Source organism: Nansenia antarctica (genome assembly GCF_963989245.1).
Source record: "Nansenia antarctica genome assembly, chromosome: 7".
Lineage (NCBI taxonomy): Eukaryota > Metazoa > Chordata > Actinopteri > Argentiniformes > Microstomatidae > Nansenia > Nansenia antarctica.
In genome coordinates, this window is record NC_137677.1 from 10,197,320 (window position 1) to 10,221,062 (window position 23,743).

At 44.1% G+C, this 23,743-nt stretch overlaps 1 protein-coding gene across 1 annotated transcript in view; it reads left to right on the top strand.

Moving 5' to 3' along the window:
* brinp3a.1 (bone morphogenetic protein/retinoic acid inducible neural-specific 3a, tandem duplicate 1) overlaps positions 1–17,641 on the top strand; it is a gene marked incomplete at both ends in the record, with an annotated part of 24,352 nt that extends 6,711 nt beyond the window's left edge. Inside the window, 6 exons of the mRNA XM_080537145.1 lie at positions 3,645–3,835; positions 4,213–4,397; positions 11,027–11,132; positions 11,673–11,909; positions 13,470–13,692; positions 16,525–17,641. Coding sequence (XP_080393271.1) covers positions 3,645–3,835; positions 4,213–4,397; positions 11,027–11,132; positions 11,673–11,909; positions 13,470–13,692; positions 16,525–17,641 — 2,059 coding nt within the window. The remainder of the gene's footprint in view (positions 1–3,644; positions 3,836–4,212; positions 4,398–11,026; positions 11,133–11,672; positions 11,910–13,469; positions 13,693–16,524) is intronic.
* Positions 17,642–23,743: the final 6,102 nt, after the last annotated feature.

The following is a 23,743-nucleotide window of genomic DNA, read 5'->3' on the forward strand; positions in this document are numbered from 1 at the left end:
ATAATCAGCTGTTCAGCTGTTCAAATGACAGTACACAGAAGATATGGGCACGCCATGATGCATAATCCATACACCGATTTTTTGGGAAGAAAGTTTCAAACGGCATGAAACACGTTCACATACTTGATGCTTTGATACGTTGATACTTTGATGTGTTGATGTGTTTGAAGTTGGTGGCATTTTCTTGGGGTGTTCATACAGCGATCGTTAAGTCAGTTTTTGATTATAGCTGTAAACCATGCCATTACACTCCCTCCCTCCCTACCCCCCCCCCCCCCCCCCTCTCTCTCTCTCTCTCTCTCTCTCTCTCTCTCTCTCTCTCTCTCACACATACAGAATCGCAAGCAGCTCAATTAGAGGAGCTGGCATGTGCCCCTTTGAATGTACATTTGACTTCAAGCTGGCGTGGGTGCGCGCACCTTTTGTGCTGTCGACGTGACGGCTGTGTATCGCTAGCTCACTTTGAAGAAGTCACAGAGGAATCTTTGTTCGTTAGTTACCATTCTCGCTTCCCTCTTTGTTCCTGAGGGGTGAGCGCATCTCGGGCGGATCAACGTCACGTCAGATTAAAGTCTCGGTGGAAAGAGTCTAAGTAGGAGAATGTGTTCAACTTTGAAAAGATGTGTAGGCTAAACCGCTCGCTAGTCGACTTATTTTAACAGTGTCTGTCTCACTGAATGAAGCGTGGATGTCACTACTTTAGACCAACACTCTACTAGCCACATAATTCTCTTTAGGGAGGTCCTTGAAGTAACTTTGAGCCTAAGCCTACATTGACTAACTGTTTTTGCCCAATAGGTTATTTTAGTATCTGGGGTGAACCCGACCTACTGTACGATGGTGTGTTCTCATTTTCCACTAGGCTACTCGATATTAAAGTCAAGGCTTGTTGTCTTCTGGTGTCTAGTGTAGAGAGATGACACAGTATGGAGATGTTGGAATGCTAGACAGATGTTTAACTGCAGAGGAAATGGGGTCATGATGTCAATTACATGACATTACAGTCACAAGCTCTGCTAAACTGCATTTCGTTGTCTAGTACTTGTACTCTGCGATGACAATAACGCCGGATCTAATCTAATCTAATCACAAGGTCAAGCACAAAGGACACACGGCATATCGTCACCAAAACTCTCTGAAGTAACTTGAGCGAAACAAATCGTAAAAAGAAGAAAAAAACAAGAGCGCGATCGACGTGTTCCCTCACACACTGAACACAGTCACACACTGACATTATCAAATATTAATGGGAACGCTCACATTATTATAATTCCCTCTCTATAAATGTCAGGGGGCTCTGATTTGTTAGTGAAGTGCCCCGGCCCCCCTCGGGTACCCTGCGGAATCTGAGCCCTCTCCAAAAAGCTGAGTGCTGACGGACGTGGAGTCACTCCCTTTCTAGACTTGACTGCTTGCCTGTGGCTCCCTCCTCCTCTCTGCTGATTCCCATGTTGCCCCAGCAGTCTCAGTAGGGAGGCTGACAGGTAGCTCTACAAGGACCCCCCCCCCCCCCGATGGTCCCTGTTTGTCAGCCCTGCGTGTGTGTGTGTGGGGAGGGGGTATGTGTGGGTGTGTGTGTGTGTGTGTGGGTGTGTGGGTGTGTGGGTGTGGGTGTGTGTGTGTGTGGGGGGGGGGGGGATGTGGGTGTGTGTGTGGGTGAGTGTATTTTTGTGTGTGTGTGTGTGTATGTGTGTGTGTGTATGTGTGTATATGTGTGGGTGGGTGTATTTGTGTGGGTGGGTGTGTCTGTGAGGCTGTGTGTGTCTGTGTGTGTCTGTGTCTGTGGTGTGCCTGCGTGTCTTGCCCCGGTGCAATCTATAACTGTCCATCAGCCAGCGCCAGCGAGTGTGCGTGTCGATCACGGTTAAGCTCTCCCTCGCGTCCCTCCACTCCTTCTCACAGTCCCCTTCACTTGCAGGAACAACTTGTAATGTTCCCTCGTTATGGAGGCACGCCGACATGAAACGGGGCCCTAATGAGCTGGTTTTTCTGGAAGGGATTTATTTATTTTTTCTCACGGGGGCTGTTCTCTTTGGTGGGATTTTGATTGACAGTAAGCCTGGACTCCGGGGTGGGGGGGCGGGGGGGGAGGGGGGGGCGGGGGAAGGTTCCAGGGAGTTCTGGCCAAGAAAATAAGTGTTGCACAGTCTAGTTTGTGTGTGTGTGTGTGTGTGTGTGTGTGTGTGTGTGTGTGTGAGTGTGTGTGTGTGTGTGTGTGTGTGTGTGTGTGTGTGTGTGTGTCTGTGTGTCTGTGTGTGTGTGTGTGTGTGTGTGTGTGTGTGTGTGTGTGTGTGTGTGAATGTGTTTATATTCGTAAACAAGGCCAGCGGAATTCTACCGACGCGCGAGGCGGTTGGCCTCTCGGTCACCTCACAGACGACGTGAGGGGAGGTGTAAAACCGTTAGCTCTCCTCATTGTTGTTTTGGGAAAAACACATGTACCCGTTTTTTTTTAACAGACACAATCATAATGTGGCTGAGAGGCTTACCGTCAATTGTTTCTCCTTTAACAGGCTTGACCACTTCAACCCTTTTAGTTATTAAGGGGGCTTTATTTGAGCACGGTAATCTATGCATCGAGCAGCAGCCGCTCTGTTGTGCGCTAGATAAAGACCCGTTGGCGTCGTTCTCTGCCAGGCTGAATTTCAAACACCTTTATCACGAGAGGGGGGCCCTACTCTTACTCCACGGAGAGCCCAGAGAGCAGCATGCCTTCCTCCGTGATTACAGACGGTCCCCCGTCCCCCCGTCCCCCCCCAACCGCTGGGACTCCAATGTGACTCTAAACAACTAAGAGATTGCACCATTTATGTAAAATGTTTTTGGTTGTTTTTTTCCCCCCCTTCCGCGACAGAGCGAAGTGATTCTCACAGCTCGGTAGGAAAGCAGCATGGCATCCGTTCATCTGAAGAAAAAAAAACGTCACACAAGACTTGAATAGCGCAGGAGGAGAGGTCGTGCAGGAATCATAATTTCCGCCCAGCATGGACCGATTCTGAATATGAGTGTCTTTCAAGGCGGGCGAGTTGGTTCCTGTCCACTTTTCGATTGGAACAACAGCATTTCTGTTTTGTTATTTTAAAACGGATAGAGCATATATATACAGGGCCGGTCCTAGGCATAGGCGAACTAGGCGGTCGCCTAGGGCGCCAAATGGCCAAAAAAAAAAGTCTCTATGAAAATATGTCTCAGCCTACTGTCTATTTTTGTCTTGAAACCATTGTTGTCCATATTTTTACTGTTGAATGTGTCGGTGGTGATGAGGCAGTACTGGTGGCTTAATGTGGTGGTGGTGGTGGTGGCGCCCCTTTTTTTGGGCGGGGGGCATCAAATCATACTCTCGCCTAGGGCACCTAGATGCCTAGGACCGGCCCTGTATATATATATATATATATATATATATACAAAAACAGATATGGCTGGGTATGTTTATCTATAATCTATTCACTGTCTCCAGCTGAAATATGCTCCTACGCCCTTTTTTCTATCTCCTGTGCTTGACTATGATGGAGGGTGTTTCCTAATGGAGACTGTGTGTGTGTGTGTGCGTGCATGTACGTACGTGCTTGTGTGGATGCGTGTGTGTGTGTGTGTGTGTGTGTGTGTGTGTGTGCGTGCGTGTGCGTGTGTATGTGACTTTGCAGGGAGTTTGGCCGCTGGAAGGTGAACAGCCTGGCTCTAGAGAGACGAGACAACAATGGCTTCGCTCTACCTCTCGACCCCGAGTTCCTCCAGACCATCAGGCAGCTGGGCAGGCGCCCTAGTCTCAGCGCCCTCACAGACAGCATCATCAGGAAATACGGAACCCACTTCCTGCTTTCAGCCACCCTGGGAGGTAAAAAAAAAAATCACCGATTTTTTTCTTCAAGGATCTATTGAACAGTGTTCTGTTCGGGAAAAGCTTTTTACATTCAGTAGCTCCAACCTTGTGGGATTAACCTGCCTCCTCTTATTGTAGTAGGCTGGAGATAGCACATCAGTGTCAGCCTCGCAGTAGGTGTTGTTAGTGGGGGGGTTTGGAGCTTTGTTTCACCCCTAAGTCGCAATGCTCAGTGGGCATGTTTGTGTGTGTCTGTGTGTGTCTGTGCGTGTGTGTGTGTGTGCGTGCGTGTGTGTGTGTGCGTGCGTGTGTGTGTGTGCGTGTGCGTGCGCGTCTGTGTGTGTGTGTGTGTGTGTGTGTGTGTGTGTGTGTGTGTGTGTTTACGCACGCAGGGGAGGAGTCCCTAATGATCTTTGTGGACAAGAGGAGACTGAGTAGGACGGCTGAAGTGACCGAGGCCAACAGCACCGCTGTGACTCTGGAGGCTCTGCACCAGCTGGCCGCCTCCTACTTCATAGACAGAGAGAGCACCTTGCGCAAGCTGCACCACATCCAGATCGCCTCCACTGCTATCAAGGTAAACTGCTCTGTCTAGTCTCTCTTGCTTTCTCTCTCACTCTCTGTAAAGGCATACATTAAGACGCACACACACACACACACACACACACACACACACACACACACACACACACACGCAAGCTGCACCACATCCAGATAGCCTAAACTGCTCTCTCTCTCTCTCTCTCTCTCTCTCTCTCACCCTCTGTAAAGGCACACGCTAAGCATGCAAGCATGCACAAACACACACACACACACACACACACACACACAAGCTGCACCACATCCAGATAGCCTCCACTGCCATCAAGGTAAACTGCTCTGTCTCTCGAGTCTCTCTCTCTCTCTACATTTACATGACATTTACATTTCTTAGTAGACAACATTTATCCAAAGCGACTTACAACAAACACAGGAGCTGGTGTTTTGTTCCCCAAGTCGGCAAGGTCATTTTTCTTCTTTTTTTTATTATTTTTTTTTACAGATGGAAGTGCAGATTGTAAGATGAATAGAAGATATGCTTATTTGAATGTTTTCAAATTCACATTTGGGTCAAACTAAATAATTTCCCTGAATCAAAACTGTGCTTCATCGCGCTAGCTAGCAGCTAACAACCAAGAACATCGCTCTGTAACATATCTAACATCTGCATGTTTAGCACAACATGCTGCTAGAACATGAACATGGTAAAAACACATGACAAGATGATCACTCAGTCCTTGCTTTTGAACACGTCCTAAAACGTACGTTTGTTTACAAGACATCATCAACACTCACCGAGTACAAAGCAGGACGGCAGACCATACAGTGAATCGAGAACAAGCTGAGTTCGCATTTAGTGATCCTAAACTCATGACTTCACAGTTCCTGACTTGCTACCCCTTTCACCAGCCCCTGTCACATGTGTCTAAGTAAGTGAATCATCTATCCATCAGTCATCGTAAGAAAAAAGTAATCTAGGTTATGACCAGGGGCAATTGGCTGTTACAATGCTGGAAGAATGAAGGATTACTTATTTTTTCTTTTCTTTTTCAAAATGTATTTATAGTAGAGAAACTGTACAGGGGGGGAATGAGGATGAGGAGGTCTTTAGGAGGAACAATTAAGATGTAGCCTGAAGAGATGGACGTCTTCAGTCTACGGCGGAGGATAGTTAGCGACTCGGCAGTCCTGAGAGTAGTGGTCAGCTCGTGAAAAGTCATGACGGACTCTCCCTCTCCTCTCTCTCTCTCTCTCTCTCTCTCTCTCTCTCTCTCTCTCTCTCTCTCTCTCTCTCTCTCTCTCTCTCTCCCAAAACAGTTGAAAATATTGCAAGGTAGGAACTCTAGTCCCCTAGCTCCACCCCCCCCCCCCTCTCTCTCTCTCTCCCACACACATACACACACACACACACACACACGCACACTCAGATTGCTTTGCTTCCATCGCAAACACGGTATGTAAGGTTAGATTGACGACACGTGATGTTAAAGACATAGAGTAACCCTTCGCCCCCCCATTGTAGTGTAATCCGGTGTGAGCTGTAGCTAAGTGTGCTGGGAGGGTACTGTGCATAACAGTCAGAGGATATGAATATAATGTAAATAGCGTCCTTACCGTTCATCCCCAATACCTCCAAGCTGTGTTCATTTATCACTTTTGTCAGTCGTTATTACAGAAAACGAGCCTGTGCGCCCTTTGCACAACATGACGCCATATTTTTTTTTTGCCTTGAGAGTGATTAGTTTTCACGTGTGGCTGTGATTTATTTACACGCAGAGGTGGTAATAAAAGGATTAACACTAGGGGCCTCTCCAGTATTATCAACATGGCGGGTTTGGTACCTAATGTGGGCCATGGCCAATTTCTCTAGGGTCACGACTTGAGACTTGGCTCTGCAAGACATGGTCGTGTTTTTTTCATCAGAAGGCTGCAGAAGAAAAGAGTTCGGCAACCACTTTAAAAGAATGTTCCGAGGGGGAACAAGCTGCAACGCTTTTAATGAGACGGTCGTCCCTAACGCAGTTGTAAACGTTCAGCGACTCATTCCGCTCGTTCACTTAGAAAGGTGTGGCTTGGGTTAAACAAAAAAACTCACTTACACTTTCAAAGACAGTAACCATTTGTCATTGACTTATTCCACTGCAACCCCCTGCTGCAGGCCCAACATAGATAACACCATATATTGTATAAAGTGAATTGGCAACAGGACACATGGCTCTTTTGGCAGTGTCCTCCACGACCAAAGTGCTGCTAAAACCGTCTTGATTGAGATGAATAGAGCCAAAGTCCTCTGAGGTGCATTTGTTTGTGAGGCAGTTTGAAGTGACTGATGTGAAATATTCACAGCATCAGCAGCCTTTAATTCAGAACATGGATTTTTTTACCCTCGCCCCGATGAAGATGGATGGCAATACATACTGCCTTTAAGGAGAGCTGCCGGACCCTGGCTATAAGAGATAACATATTTTCTAGAGGATAAAAAAAAAAGAAGCCAGCCCCTGGCAGGCACAGAACGAGAAGCTACAGAATAGCAGTTTGGGTTCAACATAAGGGAGGGCGGGAGGGAGGAGGAGTGGAAATGAAATAGCTTTGAGAAGGAAGGAAGGAAGAAAAAAAAAAAGAGCAGAGCGCGCCTCTACAATTACGCATCAGTGTGATGAATCTCCTGCTCCATTTCAATAATTTTCTTCGAGCGCTCATCCCATTTGTCAGCCATTTTGGGTATGAGTTAAGGTGTCATGTGCTAATGAATAGAAGACGTATGGAGAGCGCCGGGTTCGCCGTCCGTAATAAACGGTGCTTTAACCTACCGGCGAGAACGCGCAGCTGACAGGAAGTGCTACAGCGAGCTGAGAGGGGACATACATCAGTGTCCCTCAAGTTGATTTACAACCCAGGTTTATTTCCACTGAGGTATTATTGCAATTAGCTGGAACAACAACTTCCCACTGATAGGCGAGAGAACTGAGAAGGAGTGACCCAATTTGCTGCTTCTCTCAGATATGTCCTGTTATGGTTCATTTGCATCAGAATACAGAAAATTAGAAGCTTTTTGAAACACAACAGAGAAATCGCAGTGAGAAACGTGGAGTTGGCGACCGCAGTTCACAATGTTGAACAGATTTTACGGGGATAACCAGAAGAAAAAAAACAAAGCACTTTGTCTTGTTTGATCTCTCATGTATTGATGAATAATTCATTAAGACAATATTTCTGATTTCTTATCTTCATTATTCAAACGTAATGATAAACAGTATCTCTATTGTCCCCTTTGACACGTAGCCACGGCTTGCGCCTTAAAAGGATGAATCCCTGATTAAAACAAGACAACGTTTTACATGTTTCTATCGAAAGCCTTATGGACTACAGGGAAAACTTCCACAGGAGGTTACGCCAACCGATGTGCCACGGGTTGCCAAACAAGTTGCCGGGTTACGGGTTACAATCGGATGTCTGTCTGGGTCATGAGTCAAACCCGTCTCCGTCGTAGGCTGTGAGGAATTTGAAGATAATAATATTATTCCAACTCCGTTTCCCTCTCTACAGCAGTGTCGGACCAGAGCAAGAGCATTAAGCCTGGAGCAGCAGTTCAGTAAAATCCAAAGGAGCGTCTTAGCCCCTTGCAAGAGCATAACCAAGTTCTCCTTTAAAGAGGCTCATGCGCTCCAGCTAACCCCAGCTCCTCTTAAAGGTCCCCCACTGATTCCACTTTCAAAGAGTCTCTATTTTCTTTATGAGGGCAAAAAACTATAATCTAACAGTAGATACAAACATAAATGTCCTTCCTCTTCAGTCGATAAGCTCATCCCCAGCTCTGGTTGACATTATAATGTAAGCCAAGTGCAGCAAAGTGGCTTTAAAACATCTGCTGGAATGTCTCAAAGAATCTCAAAGAATGTATAAACACATCTAGGATGCAAATGTGGGTCTGTGCATGCTTCAGTGGTTAAAAAAGGGCTTGGTTCTCTGTGGTGGCATGAATAAAGCAATTTGAAATAAGCATCGATCGTAATGAAACATTAATGGTATTCCTTACTTTTTTCACACAAGCTTGCATAGAAGGCCTTTTAAAAGCCATTATTATTCAAATATCTGACAACACTCAGGCTCACTCAGATACATTTTCCGCTGCTTTTATGGAATAATTCATAGGTGGTATTAAGCAAAGTGATGAGGCTTTATCAGTTTTTATGCCTCTGCCTTCGTGGCATTATTATGATAATATTAACGGGTACATTTTGCCAATAATTGAGCTCCCTAGACATCTGAGCCGTTGCAGCGTAAAAACGATCATTACGGCATTTTTTGGCTTTTTGAGCACTGGGATTGTTTTCCTTGGTTTAACTTTAATACCGTTATTTGAATAATCAGAAGAGTAGACGTTGAACTGTGGTCTCCAGTGGACGGTTGCTTGACTCTGAAGAGACTCTAAGTATTAGCTTAGCTCAGAGGAGCCAGACATAAACAGCACATGTGGAAGGCACGCTGGCGACTTGATGAATTAAGCCAGTCACGTTCGCGACATCACCCAGAAACACAAACTGCTTATTTCAGGAAAGCCTTAAAGTGCAATTACAAGTCCCATTAAATGCAGCTGTTCACATTTCTGACAGAGTCAGCATGATTTAATTGCACTCGATTATGCCATATTAATATCACCCCTTCTCCCCCCACCGCCACACCTCCCCAAACCCAATCCATCTCATTTCATTAAATGTGTTTCTTAGTGTTTTAACGACCCCCTCCAAAGGCCCGTAAGTTACTGTGGATATTAAAAATAATACAAACACATTTTTTCCTGCGTGTTCGTGTTCATCTCTAATAGTCACCGCTAACTCCCCACGCGCATGCTATGCTCTGCTCGGCTCGTGTTGCAGATGGTCTCATTGCTATGCATAGAAAAGCCATTTTTAGATTTAAATTCGGTCAATTTTCCCTTTACGTCGGACATCTGTCTGTGTTCGAAATTAATCTGCAGATCCCTGTAGAGGTTTTCTCGGATTTTAATTAATTGAGCCGACACATGAATATAAAGAATGGAAATACCAGCAGTTGGAAGCTGTGGAATATCTCCCTCTCTCTCTCTCTCTCTCTCTCTCTCTCTCTCTCTCTCTCTCTCTCTCTCTCTCTCTCTCTCTCTCTCTCTCTCCCTCTCCCTCTCTCTCTCTCTCTCTCTCTCTCTCTCTCTCTCTCTCTTTCTCTCTCTCTCTCTCTCTCTCTCTCTCTCTCTTTCTTTCTCTCTGTCTGCCTTCCCCTCTCTCTCTCTCTCTTTCCCTCCCCACTCTCTTTCCCCTCCCTTCCGCCATTTAAACATTACCCAAATTGCAGTACGGAGTGAACATTTAAAAAGTGTCTTTCAATTATCACATACCGTAATCGTAATGAATATCTTATGCCCTGCTTTTGGGGGGCTCAAAGGAGGTTTCCTAGCCTGAGCGTTCTCAGCTCTGGTATCTGGTAGTGCTGAGGGATGACATAAAACGCACAAATTAGACACAGCACCGTTTTTTTGTCATCCACGTGTCCCACTCCTCGCAAGTATTCCCCATGACCTTAAAGTAGATGTAAAAAAAAGGCAACTTTTCTGCACACAGAGGGGAAATTGTCCCATTTCTGCTCGCCACTGATCACGGGTCCTCATTAATCTACCGCGGCGTTATGGTTACTTTTATTGGCCCATGGGGAAAATATTAAAAGAAGCCACTGTGGCGTTTGGAATAATGGTGTAAGTGACAGGGAGAGAGATGGATAAGCCTGCAGGCTTGGCAGTTTGTCTTCGCAGGTGCCAGAGGAACCTTGATATACGCGAGCTCTAAATCAGGCAAGGATTTTTGTCAAGGATGGTTGAGCTGTGATTGTGAACGATCTTTAACGGTGCGCTCAAGAAGGAACATTGATCCTGTGTCTTTCTGGTTTGTCAGCGTGAATCCGGGAATATGTCTTTGAGGCTCGCATGTAGTTACATCTTTCAGGACTTCAAGAAGAAAATGTGAGATGTGTTTTTCTTTTCTTTCTACTCTTTTCTTTTTACTGTGGTACTTTTTTTGCAGACTCCACATTCTGCTCCCCCTTTTCATTTGACAGGGATGTTTGGTTCCATCGCTTCTGTGCGTCATTATCACCATGGATAGACAATAAACTCTCTTTGACCCTTGACCTTCTTACAGACCCACTCGCTTAGCAGAAACAGCTATCACACTGTACAGCCAGCACCATTCACCAAACGGCCAATTACCTCACAGTTCTACCTGTCACCAACCATGTGAATATGGGTATTTGCTCGAAATGACATGTTTGAGACTTGTCTTCATAAGTCACCCTGCCATCCCTCGATGGTAAATCAAACACACTTTTCCCAGTGAATTAGATATTTTATTTGACGAATCACACCTCAAAATACCTATGATCTCCAGAGCCTTATGTCCTAACACGATTTTCCTCTGCTTTACCTCACAAAGTAATGGTCCTAGATTCGATTTTGACCACATGTCTACATAATGTGTAATATAGTTTGTCCTGTGGTAGTGCAGTGGGACTAACGTGTGGGCTATTGCTAATCTGATTCCACGTTGACATTCAGCCCAGCCTCACTGCATATGTAATTACTTTAGCGGCACTATCTCTCGGTGTGCGGATTATTGCCATGTGCCTCTCTCTTCCCTCCAGGTGACCGAAACAAGGACAGGCCCTCTCGGATGCAGTAACTATGACAACCTGGACTCTGTCAGCTCCGTTCTGGTTCAGAGTCCTGAAAACAAGATTCATTTGCAAGGTTCGGCCATCCATAATTGAACCCACCCAGAAGTTTCTGATGGAATTGTCACAGTTTCTCTATCCTCTCGCACCCTTAGACAAGAGGCGCCGGGCATGTCAGAAGGAATTTAGGTTCAATCTGTCTTTCATGTCGGCGCTCACTGGGTCGCTGAGTGAACCGCGGACAGTGATGTTAAAAAATGTAAGAACAAGCCGGCGGAATTAAATCTTTCCCGGCGACTAGATCTCAGCGGCGCTCACGGCAGGCCAGCCGCGATCACGATCCAAATCACTAGTAACTTCCCATATGAATTATTCAACAGTTAGTCCATAGAACCTAACATGCTGTTCATGTATATTCCCGTTTTGATATAGCAACGTCAGTGTGCATGCACTTCACTTACTGTACATTAGCATTGATTGTACATCACGCCTCTGCTGTCCCTAAAAAATGGCTGAAACATGCTACAGTTGCCTCAGATACAGTACAGTGGAATGCACTAGAGTTGGCTCGGGTACTGGGGTGTACTGTAGTAAGTTCTGTTTGTCCTTGCCCCAGGCCTCCAAGCGATCCTGCCAGAGTATCTGAGGCCCAGGTTCGTGCAAGCTGCTCTCAGCTACATTGGCTGTAACGAGGAGGGTCAGTTCATGTGCCGGGACAACGACTGCTGGTGCCAGTGCAGCCCGGGCTTCCCGCAGTGTAACTGCCCCGCGGTGGACCTGAGGGCTATGGAGGCCAGCCTGCTGCACATCCGAGAGGCCTGGAACCTGGCCAACCAGGACTTTGAGGAGTCAGGTAAGGATGCAACAATAATGTCATCTGAAAATGTCAGACGATTCACCAACCGTGACGATTGCGGACGCCCCTATTCGGTCGTTATCTGTGGCCGTTCAGGGCAATTAGCTACACTTTTACTGCTGTGAAATTGTTAAGTCGAAAAGTTATGTTTTTGGGGGGGGGGTTCGTTTTTTTTAATGTTTTCATATGATTTTGGCTGGTATCCATAGCAACCTACAGATTTAACAAAAACATCCACTCCATCCCACTTAACCTCCCGCTTTGTTTGCAGTGAGATTGTTTAATTGATCAAGCAGTACCTGTAATTCTGCAGATGTGGGTCTGCGAGCTGTGTTGAAGGACGGGCTTTTAAATGGAAGCATTGTTGCAGCGCTGTTTTCAGCAGCTGACAAGATAATAATGGATGGAGAGAGAGGCCTAGCTTTCAAGGATGAGGTGTCATTGTCGCGGTGGTGAAATCGCATTCTTCCTTGGCAGGAGCAGACTGTTTCTTTAATTTGTTTGTCCCTGGAAGCATGCCAGCCTAAGCAGATTTACTTAGCATGCAATGAAGCACTCTAATTCCACGAATGCAACAGCAGGGGTCTGATTTTAAAAATACGCAAACAATAATATTCACTGGGTACCGGTACATTATGGAGTCAAATGACCGCAGAGACAATAAACATGTCATTTCTAGGAATGTCGAAGCATGATTAATTTGTTTGGTATTAGAGCCGGCAAATGAGCATTTAAATAATGTTTAAGCGTTTTTACCAGTCTGTTTTGTTTTGGTCTTTTTTTTCTTACTGTTTTCCCAATAAACAATTCCAAAACATGTTTAATCAAGTTGACATGTATGGTCTAATGCCACGCTGAATTATTAAAATGTAAATTTCATTACATGCTGTTTAACTGCTTTATATCAGACATTCTGATTTCCAATTATATCAGACTTTTAATTTCACAGTAGTACATATCTCACCGATCATGACTAATCACTAGGAAAGCCAATGACTACTATATGAACGGATCTTATACTCAGATATGCATAGTAAACACTGCAGTCGTTCTCTCATTAAACGATTCAGCTGCTATTGATTTCTCAGGCACAAACCCTATTGTGCTGGTTGATGGCTATCAACTCCTCCTCTGAGAATAACATTTTGTTTATTCCTTTCATGCCCTTAGAACTCATTGAGCTTGACGCCCCGCAGGTGATGTTTTCTTCTCCTCCTCTATCTGTCTGGCTGGTTGGACCCTCTCACAGTGAGGGACCCGCGTACTTTGCCAAGCTTCGGCTGAGTTCTTGGCGTTTCATGCAAAAAACCCCAGCCCGTATTTAGTTCTGCCTCTCCTCATTAGCATACACGTCGCACAATACCGCTTTCCCAGTTTTCCCCCGCAGCCATGCAAACGAGGTCCCATGTGTTGTCTGCAAAGTGATATTTTTGAATGCCGTCCGACTACATCATCCCACCGAAAGAAATTAGCAGGAAATAGAGGAAATAAAACAAGTCATCCAGCTGGAACAACAAGGGGGCGTTCAACTTTCCTCCACACCTGTCTGCCTTTCAGATGAGTTCCAAAACTTCGTGCGGAGACTCCCGACGTTCTACGCCCTGAACACATCTGCCATCCAGTACTTCTGGAAGATGGAGCCGGCGGTCCACCACCGCTACCGACAGCTGGAGCTCGGCACCCGGCAGCTCCTCAACAAAGCCCGCCGCATCGTCAACAAACTCTTCACTCTCAGCAAGAGGTGTCGGACGCAGCCGAAAATCATCTTGCTGAGAGAGAGGTGAGAGATAATAAACCCTGCTGTTGACATTCCGCTGGTGTGAACGGCGCTGCCGGGAATAACGAATGAGAGCGGATGTGTTTTGTTACCAACCCTGTTTACAACCTCGTCTGTGGTTTGAGACACTGTGAGACCGTGTCACCCCATCAATCAAACATTGCCATTGACTCATTCTGATTATGTAATGCCATCGTTACCATGGTGAGGGTTAGGATATCCAGGATGTAATAATGAATGCTGGTGTTTGGTTTGGATTTTGGATTCGACAAATACAGTAGGCTATAGTGAACAAGGATTCTCTAACAAAAACCTGCAAATGTGTGGCACAGGAACAACATACAAGTATAATATAACAATAATTGGTTTATTGCTATGCAATAGGCAAGGGGTCGGCCATAGACGGCGACCCTGGAGCAATTAGGGGCTCGGTGCCTTTCTCAGGGGCACTTCGACACATAGCCAGCCGTGATTCGAACTGCTGCGAGCTGCCAACTTTAGACACCCGCTCTACCGGCCGAGCTACCTAGCCGCCCCCCAAGTTCACTGCAGTTCAGGTTTAATACTTCTAGGCTTGATACTAGGGTTGTTACTTTTTTTTTTTATCATCGTTGAGATTAGGTAATAAAGTAGTAATAAACAAGGCCCTTGTGACCGGCCAGATATGTGAGAGCTTTTGTGAAGCGTGAAGAGAGCAAATGCACTTTGTGCTCATGACTTGGCCACGGTCCTAGTCTAGCTCGCTAAAACATCCAGGGCATCTATGCAATCCCCCAGAGTCTGGTCTGGCTACACTGGGATGTGAGTGTGTGTAGGTCTATGTATCCCCATATTGAAATGTAATCTGCGCTACATCGGTGGGTGAGGGGAGAATAGATATTGTACGTCGCCCACAAATTTGTCAACCCTGCGTTGGATTTTTTTTGTTTCCCGTTGTTCAAAAGTGTTTAAAGGCGATCAATCAAGAACATAATATCGCTGCTCCAATTTCACAAAGCCCCATGTGTCGGAAGAAACTGCTGTGTTTGTGTTTTTTTCCCAAATGTGTTTTTAGAAAAGAGTTGCACTTGGCACTTTGCACTTTCCAGTTTTCATCATATGGGAAATGATTTCACTTAAACAAGCAGACAGGGCTCTTTAAATAAGCCTAACTCGCTGTCATACATTAGACACATTGAGATTGGCTTTTAAATTCATGGTGTGCCTTTACATTGCCTTTACATTTCCTTCTGTATCTTATGTTACAGTGAATTATATAGATATTATATAATTATATAGATATTATATAGATATTCTATCTATATAATAAGATATAATCATACTTATTATAGGATTATATTAATTATTGCCATAATTCATGTCTGTATGGTTTTGATATCAGTTTGCCATTCTTTTAGATATCCTTTGGAGTCAAGTACTGTATTTGATACTGTCAAGTACTGTATTCTGTTCTCTTTCGCATGGTTCTATTCATTCTCTGATGAAACCATTTCTATTGGACACAAACAATAGTGTGTAATAATGGCCATGACATTCTCACATGCTATCAGAACTCCAGTCACACAAACCCTCAGCATTGTTGCTTTTGTGGCTTCACTATTCAACCCTGATCTATTTTTCTCGCTGGATTGTATTAATCCAAACTAATATGCCCCCCATTCGATGTAGTTTTGTATTAAACCCCAATCTTGTTTAGTTTTCATTCTCCCATTCTTTCAGGAGGTAGTTATAATTAGTTTTCTTTTTAAAGGTTACAAAAACAAAATGGATCCCAGCCAGAGATACTCTGTCTGTGGTTTTAATCTCTGTGAAATGTTCTGACAGACAGCTAACAGCTCTTCCCCGATGCCACCCACCTGCTCTCACTCCGTTTCTCGTCAACACATCTCCAGGAGTATTTGCACATCCTACTGTGATGATGCATGCTGGGGCGGTGGGAGGGCAGCCTTCCTCCTCGCTGAGCAGCGACGTTCCACTGTGGAGGCGAGATATGCACACGATGCCCGTGTGGGCAATAATAACACAGGGCTGAGATGAGAGAAATGTTTCCATTACACAAAAAAAGAGATTTGATTAACATGCAATAGGCCTGCATGGCCAAATGTCTTGTGGTATCTATAATGACTTATTTATCTAGCAGGCTTGGCTGTGAGAGGAAAAGGTTGTTATGTTTACGTTTGCCCTTCTCCGTAGTTTTCATGAGCACACGTATACCGCCGTAAATTCTCCCTGCATATACGGACAGTACTGTATGGAGATGGAGACTCACGTGGACACCACATTTGTCATTGTTTACGTCTCATCTGGGAGTGTGGGAATACCATGACACTTCTTCCTGCATGGATAGTAAATAAACACCTTCCCCAGAAATCCCCTCGCATGGCCAAACACAAAGCTGAGGAATACCTGAAATAGTTTCATTTTGAACAGGAAATCAAAGCTGTAACATGAAGCAGTGGCGCTGGACTACTGATGTATTCATAGAAAAATCTATCTGCCAAATATATTCTTCTGAACCTGGTATCATGAAAGTGCAGTGAGGATGATGCGGAGTGCACCATACTGTGTGTAGCAGCACTAAAACGTTTACAGTTGAGCCCTGCCTGTAAACAACTGTTTAGAAATGCATCTGAATCATTCATGCAGCATTTCTAAATGCAAAAGTAATGCAAAACAGTGTGCTTACCTTCACGTTTAGTATGTGTGAGCATGCACTTGAATAAAGTCTTAGTAGTAGTAGTAGTAGTAGTAGTAGTAGTAGTAGTAGTAGTAGTAGTAGTAGTAGTAGTAGTAGTAGTAGTATAATAGTATGATGTTTTTTTTTCTGTGCTGCAGGTCCTTCAGCTACTGGCTGAACTACATCCTCTCCATTGTGTACTGCAGCGAGAACAACCACATCGGTTTCTACATGGAGGAGACGCGGACCTGCTCCTGCCCCTACGAACACCCCCCCTGCCAAGGCGTCCTCCCCTGCTCCGTGGGAGAAGGCCAGTTCTGCGCCTCGTGCTCCTACGAGAACCGCTCCCGCTGCGCCACCTGCAACCCGGGCTACATGCTGAGCCAGGGCCTCTGCCGCAACGAGGTGCCCGACTCCACGGACCACTACATCGGCTTCGAGACGGACCTCCAAGACCTGGAGCTGCGCTACCTGCTCCAGAAGCGAGACAGCCGCATCGGCATCCACGGGATCTTCGTCAGCAACGACGTGAGGCTCAACAACTGGTTCGACCCGTCGTGGAGGAAGAGGATGCTGCTGACGCTGAAGAGCAACAAGTACAAGTCCAACCACGTGCACATGCTCCTGGGGATGTCCCTGCAGATCTGCCTTACCAAGAACAGCACCCTGGAGCCCGTGCTGTCTGTCTACATTAACCCGTTCGGGGGCAGTCACTCAGAGAGCTGGATCATGCCCATCGACCAGGACAGCTACCCGGACTGGGAGAGGACTAAATTAGACATCCCCCTAGACTGTTACAACTGGACATTGACTTTAGGGAACAAGTGGAAGACCTTTTTTGAGACGGTCCACTTCTACCTGCGGAGCCGGATCAAGGCCCCCGCGGCTCACGGGAACGGGTCGGTCTACTACGAGCCCATCGAGTTCCTGGAGCCCGGGCAGAACCTGGGCTACATGAAAATAAACAGTATGCAGGTGTTTGGCTACAGTATGCACTTTGACCCGGAAGCGATCCAGGACCTGATCCTGCAGCTGGACTACCCGTACACCCAGGGCTCGCAGGACTCGGCTCTGCTGCAGCTGCTGGAGATCCGGGACCGGGTGAACCGCCTCTCCCCGCCCGGACCGCAGCTCTTGGACCTGTTCTCCTGCCTACTGCGCCACCGGCTCAAATTAACCACCACAGATGTTGTCAGAATTCAGGCAGCACTGCAGGTTTTCAGTGCCAAACAGCCGAACTCGATGGAATACGAAACAACCAAATTATGCAGCTAATAAGGGGGCGGCATCCAGCTGCACAGATGTTTGCGTGGCTCATCACATGAACCTGATTAGAGTTAAGAGCAATTTTGGAAGGCAACGAGGGACATCTGGGGACATTTCCATTGCGGCTATGATCCGGAGAGATGTGCATTGAGCTTCATGTAAAATTAGCTTTCATGAATTTGTATAGCATCGTAGAAACAGAAGGGGGTTTCATTGCACCCACCTTGCCTTTTTTCTTGATAAGAATACAAACGATCTTGATTGATGCAAATGATGAATCTCAAATAATGATATTGTGGCCCATGTTCTGAACTCCGTAGATTGCACAGATATCAATAATCACTTAAAGATATTAAACATTAGCGGATAAAGATTCATCTCAGCAATGTCTTTGGTTTGACACCAGCATGGCTTTTCTTTTTCTTTTTTTGGTTCCGCATTTTGTTACAGCAACATGAACACCATCCATTCATTCATTCATTCATTCATATGATTTGATTTTATACTCACTCTCTTTAGTTGAACCACATGCCATGCTACAGTATCCACAGGTGAACCAGACACCTGGGAATAGCCAATGTTCTTCATCTTCCATAAGTCTAAACCACCACAGAGGCTTTTTTTTATTTATTTCTAGTTCCCATATTTGTAAGATTAGAGATTATACTACTTCATACGTACAGAAGTAAAATACCATGATTACAATGGCTATGTTATGGGTCTGTTCTGTTACATGTACTTTTATTTTTATAATACAGTTGTTTGTGAAAAGTTACAAAACAATGTCGAAATGATGTATAAAAACATTCTGAATTTGTTAATACACTAAATAAAAGTCATTTTTATGTGCCGTCTGTAAATAGTTTAGTTTTTGTATTTCAATACAAAACAACAATTCTTTATTCTCTTCACATTCTTATTTATATTTCCTTTCCTTTATTCTCAACAGTGGTTAGGGTTCTGAAATTGCAGTATTATTAAAATATATAGTATCTTATATATCTCATAGAGATACAGTTATATATATATATCTGTATATCTATGAGATATATAAGATACTACAGCACCAGTCAAACGTTTGGACACACTTCCCTATTCAATTGAATGGGAAAGTGTGTCCAAACCTTTGACTGGTACTGTATATATTTTAATAATATATGTTATATATACAGTATGGCCTTCATGAATCAAGCTTAAGGCTGGATGCTACTCTGTAGAACAGTTCAGACAAGACATGTTAACAAGACATGACACATTGAAGGTCCATGATCCTGTCAATTAGAACCAATTCACGAAATTACAGAGAAATACAAAGATGTCAGAAGACGTAAGTAAATATTACATTTAAATCAATTTTCTCTGAAGAGGAAAAAGTCTCTCATGTAAAGGAAAGTACATCTCATTAAGAGCCAATCAAGGCAGTCCTTCAGAGCATCCGGAGCATTTCTTTACCCGTAATTGAAAAGCATAGCAGCCAGACATACCGTGAAATGTTTCCTTGAGCGAACCTTTGGAATTCATCTCTGTAAAAGGCTTGGACAAGAGGCAACATTGCTCACACAGAATAAAACATTAAAGCTATAGCAAACCCGCGAGGACGACTCGCTCTAGTGTTTGGCATAAAATGCCAGGTGAACATGTTCTTCCACTAATGACTTTTCCCCTTGGATATCCTTGAAAGCGTTCCAACAAATTCACTCCAGGAAAAGAATGTAAATTATGAAAATAGCGGCCGTTGAGAAACTTCTGTCATAACTGTCGTGACCTCTGATGGTCATCAAAGTGAAGGACTACCCTTTGTTGTCATTGTGTTCTGCTTTGGGCAGTCAGTTAGTCAGTCAGCCAGCCTCTCTTTGATCCAATTTCGAAACAATATCTGAATTATGGAGAAATCCTACCAGTGAGAAATCATATTTTCTATACTAAGCACCCAATTTCACGTAATTCGAATTATTAATGGGATTATTCTGAAGCGCCAGTTGGACAGCTTTAACGAGAGTTATAATGCAATTGACTCCATCTATTGGGTAGAGTACAATGTACAGTTTGTTGTCTTTCTTCATCGTTAATGAAACATGGACATCTGCTCTATATCTCACCACTCTTCCTAGTCTACGCCCGTAGGCCGGAGTGCTACACGAATCGAAAATTGCTTCACCGTGGGTCAGTCAGGTCTACCAAATCTAGTTTGCAGAGACAGGAGGAGAATAACCAGGCTCTGGCCCTCTCTGTCTTGTACATTTACATTGATGGATGGCTGCTTCGGAGAGAGAGACAGGCAAAGCCCATTATCTCAGGTGGTTCTCCTACTGCCTTGTGGTCCGTTGTCATCTAAAGAGTACTATGTCTTACTCTGAGCCTTGAAAATGAAGGTGTTTCACCTGCAAAGTCCTCAGGAGCTTTGGGCTCTCGCGGGGGGAGTCTTGTTGGAGTGCTTCCACGCTGTTTCACACGTGCTAGGCACCTGGGAGCGATGTGATTCAAATAATCAACAGCTCAGACCGAGGGTGTGAGGCAAGACAGCGGGAGGAAAAGACAAAAACAATGCTAGCACACTGAGTTGCGTCACACGTTGAAGACTGTTGGTGTCTTTCACTGTGGTCAAGGTATTTCACTGTGGTCAAGGTCTTTCACTGTAGTCAAGGTCTTTCACAGTGGTCAAGGGGGTTGAGATGTGTATCTTGGCTTGGTTTGATGAAGACTAATGATTGCGTAGTCACAATTGTATTTTAGGCTGACTCCTTTCCTCTTCTTTCTTATTGAACAGAACAGGCTTACAATCATCCTCATGATAAAAAGAAGGCAGATTATGACCCTAATTATGACAGAAACGCACAAGGGTTCTCCCTTGGTATTAGGGTGAAATTTGAGGGCCTTGACTAAATTATGGTGTTGGTTATTGGCTATGCCAGTACGAGAGGGATAGGGTCACTGGGTTAGGGTTAGAAAAAAAGAGAAAAGAAAGGTTAGAAACAGTGCCTTGTGGAAACCAATCTGCTGCTAATGCATTGTGTAAAGCAGTGTGATTGCTTTATTGATTGCATTAATAATGTAATAAAAAAATAAATCACTTTTTTCATGATAAAGCAACGTGCTGAGTGCCTTATTGCTTTCATACGAAACGAAACAGACAATGCTTTAAGTACTTATTTTGTGATAGAGTGTGGTGGTTTCTGCCCTGTGCTGACCTCTGTTACTGTAACATGTTAAACAATTAATTGTAATATTCTCACAGGGATACTGCAACATAATATGGTAAACAGGTCAAACCATGTCATAGCTGTTACTTTATCAGGGAACAAAGCACAGCTTTGAACACTTCTCAGCCAATCACAATGCTTGTTCTGATCAAAACATTGTATAATCATAGTAAACTAATTTAAATTGAAATTCAGATACTGCTTTGTAACGGCATAATAATAGTGTTCTTTCAATATACAGTGATTCTTGAAGGTATATGTGAACCCCTTGTGCAATTATAGAGTTGTTTAGTTTTTACCATGAAATCTTTATTTAATCAGAACCAGTCTTTGTTATCTGACATACAAGGTTATCATGCGTGTAGAATGAAAACAACATTATAAAGAAATTAGTGCAGGTGCAAAAATAAGTGAACCCCAAGTTGCCTTGGTTAAATCAATTAGGGTTCGGGTTCGGGTAGTATAATCAGGAGGGTAAATAATTGAGTACCAAATGAACCAGTTGAAGGACAGATCTTTAGGAAAGAAATCTTTAGGAAAGAGTTCTCTGATAAATAGAGATAAGAAACCGTAAGAAACTGTTTTGTGTTATCCATACAGGTGAATGCAGAACACACCACGCCGAGAGGAAAGGAGATCTCAGAGGACATCAGGAAGAGGTTAGTGAGAGCACATCAGTCTGCGGAAGGCTATATAAGATTTGAACTCCATTAGTCCACTGCGAGGCAAATAATTTACAAATGGAGAGCATTTAACATCACAGCAACTCGGCCTAGAAGTGAACACCCTTCCAAAATATGCCCAAAAGCCAGAAGAAAAACAAATCAGGTAAAAATCAACCCAACACATAATATTTCTGATTTGCAGACCTCCCTTGCTGCATCTCAGGTAACTGTGCATGCTTCAACAATAAGAAGAACACAATCAAAATAGCATTTGTGCGAGGGTTGCTAGGAAACAAAATACAACATTTGCAAAAAATAACCAAACTGCCCTTCTTAACTTTGCTGGAGACTATCTGGACATGCCTGGTGGTTTATGGAAGTCTATTCTCTGGACAGATGAGTCCAAAATTCACCTTTTTGGTTACCAAATCTTTTTGGTTACCAATCCACTATGTTTGGCGAAAACCCAACACTGTCTACCACCAAAAGAACCGTATCCCAACAGTCAAGCATGGTGGTGGGAATGTCATGATCTGGGGCTGCTTTTCCTCCTCTGGACCTGGCCGACTCCATATCATTAAGGGATCCATGAGTTATACCAGGGGATTTCTGAACAGAACTTCAAGCCATCAGTCAAGAAGCTAAAGCTGGGCTGAAAATGGGTCTTTCAACAAGACAAGGACCCAAAGCATTCAAACAAATCTACTAAAGAATGGCTCAGGATAAAGAAGATTTTAGTTTTGGATTGCCCAAGTTCTGACCTAAATCCAATTGAGATGCTGTGACAGAACCTGAAGCTGGCAGTTCATGCCAGACACCCCTCAAACCTCACTCAATTGGCTCACTTCTGTAAGGAGGAGGCAAAACATATCTCAAAACAGATGTCAGAGACTGATTAGTGGCTATATGAGACATTTACTCCAAGTTATCGCTGCTAATGGAGGTGCCAAAGCTATTGACTGAAGAGGTTGACTTATTTTAGCACCGGCACTAATTTCTTTATAATCTAGTTTTCCTACTACACGCACGATTCCCTCTAAACCAACATATGGAACTGGTAAATATAAACCTGTTCTGTCAGATGAAAAAGACTGGTTCTGATTAAATAAAGATGTCATGGTAAAAACAAAACAATCTATAATTGCACAAAGGGTTCACGTACTTTCAAGCATCGCTGTATATGTAGAATAGGGATTGTTTCTACGGTTCTACTTGTGTAAAAACATACAGACTAACACCATTACTCTGTAATTACACTGTAGCAATTACTTTAATTAATTAAACCCAGCATTTAAAAACAAAGAAACCCTTGTCTCCTACCTTTCTCTCTCTCTCTCTCTCTCTCTCTCTCTCTCTCTCTCTCTCTCTCTCTCTCTCTCTCTCTCTCTCTCTCTCTCTCTCTCTCTCTTGCTGTCTCTATAATATTTCATTTATTTGCTGTATGAATTAATCACCATCACATGTTAGAACGTTCATCGTCTTTGAAACAGAATCCATCTACAGCCAGCAGAGTCTAAGTGCTCCTCCAAATGTACGCTATTGTTATTTTTATGATGTAGTGTTATTTAGGGGCATTTTTTCTTCCTCTGCTCTGCTCAGTCCTGAGCTCCCCGCAGTGTACCCTTTGTATCCGTCTAAAAATGATCTTCATAGTTCACCACACAACTGCAATCAGGAGCAAATCCCAATGTGGCACCTACCAGCCCCCCACTCACCCCTAAAAAAAGTAATATGTGAGCTCATATAGCGTTGATAGTAGCACTAAAACATAATGTCTATGCATGAAAGTGAAATAGCACCGTCTTGGAAATTTGTGAGTGAAGGTGACATTATTACAATGCTCGCTCCTCAGAGAAAATGTTCCCTTGGAAACTTTATCTGTGTTTGGAGACAAGGTGTCCCAGTGGTCGGACTTTTACTAGAATAACTCCTTCCAGAATAGACCTGGCTGGGTGCATTCATTTGATATACATTTGGATCGAGTAGAAGTCAAAGAGTTTTGGAGGTAATTGACATTCCTGGCCTACCTACAAGCGTACTTGAGATGAATATTTTGAGTACAAATGTTTAGGTGCATAAATTGTATTTATGCACATTAGGTTTCATTGCCAGAGGGGGTAAGTGAAACTAATTTAGAGGCAATAAAACTAGAATTAATGGAGTACAGAGATCAGAGCACATAAAGAGGTAATTCTGTCTGAAAGTAACATTAACATCGAGAGTATATAATTGTGAAAAGGGGCCTA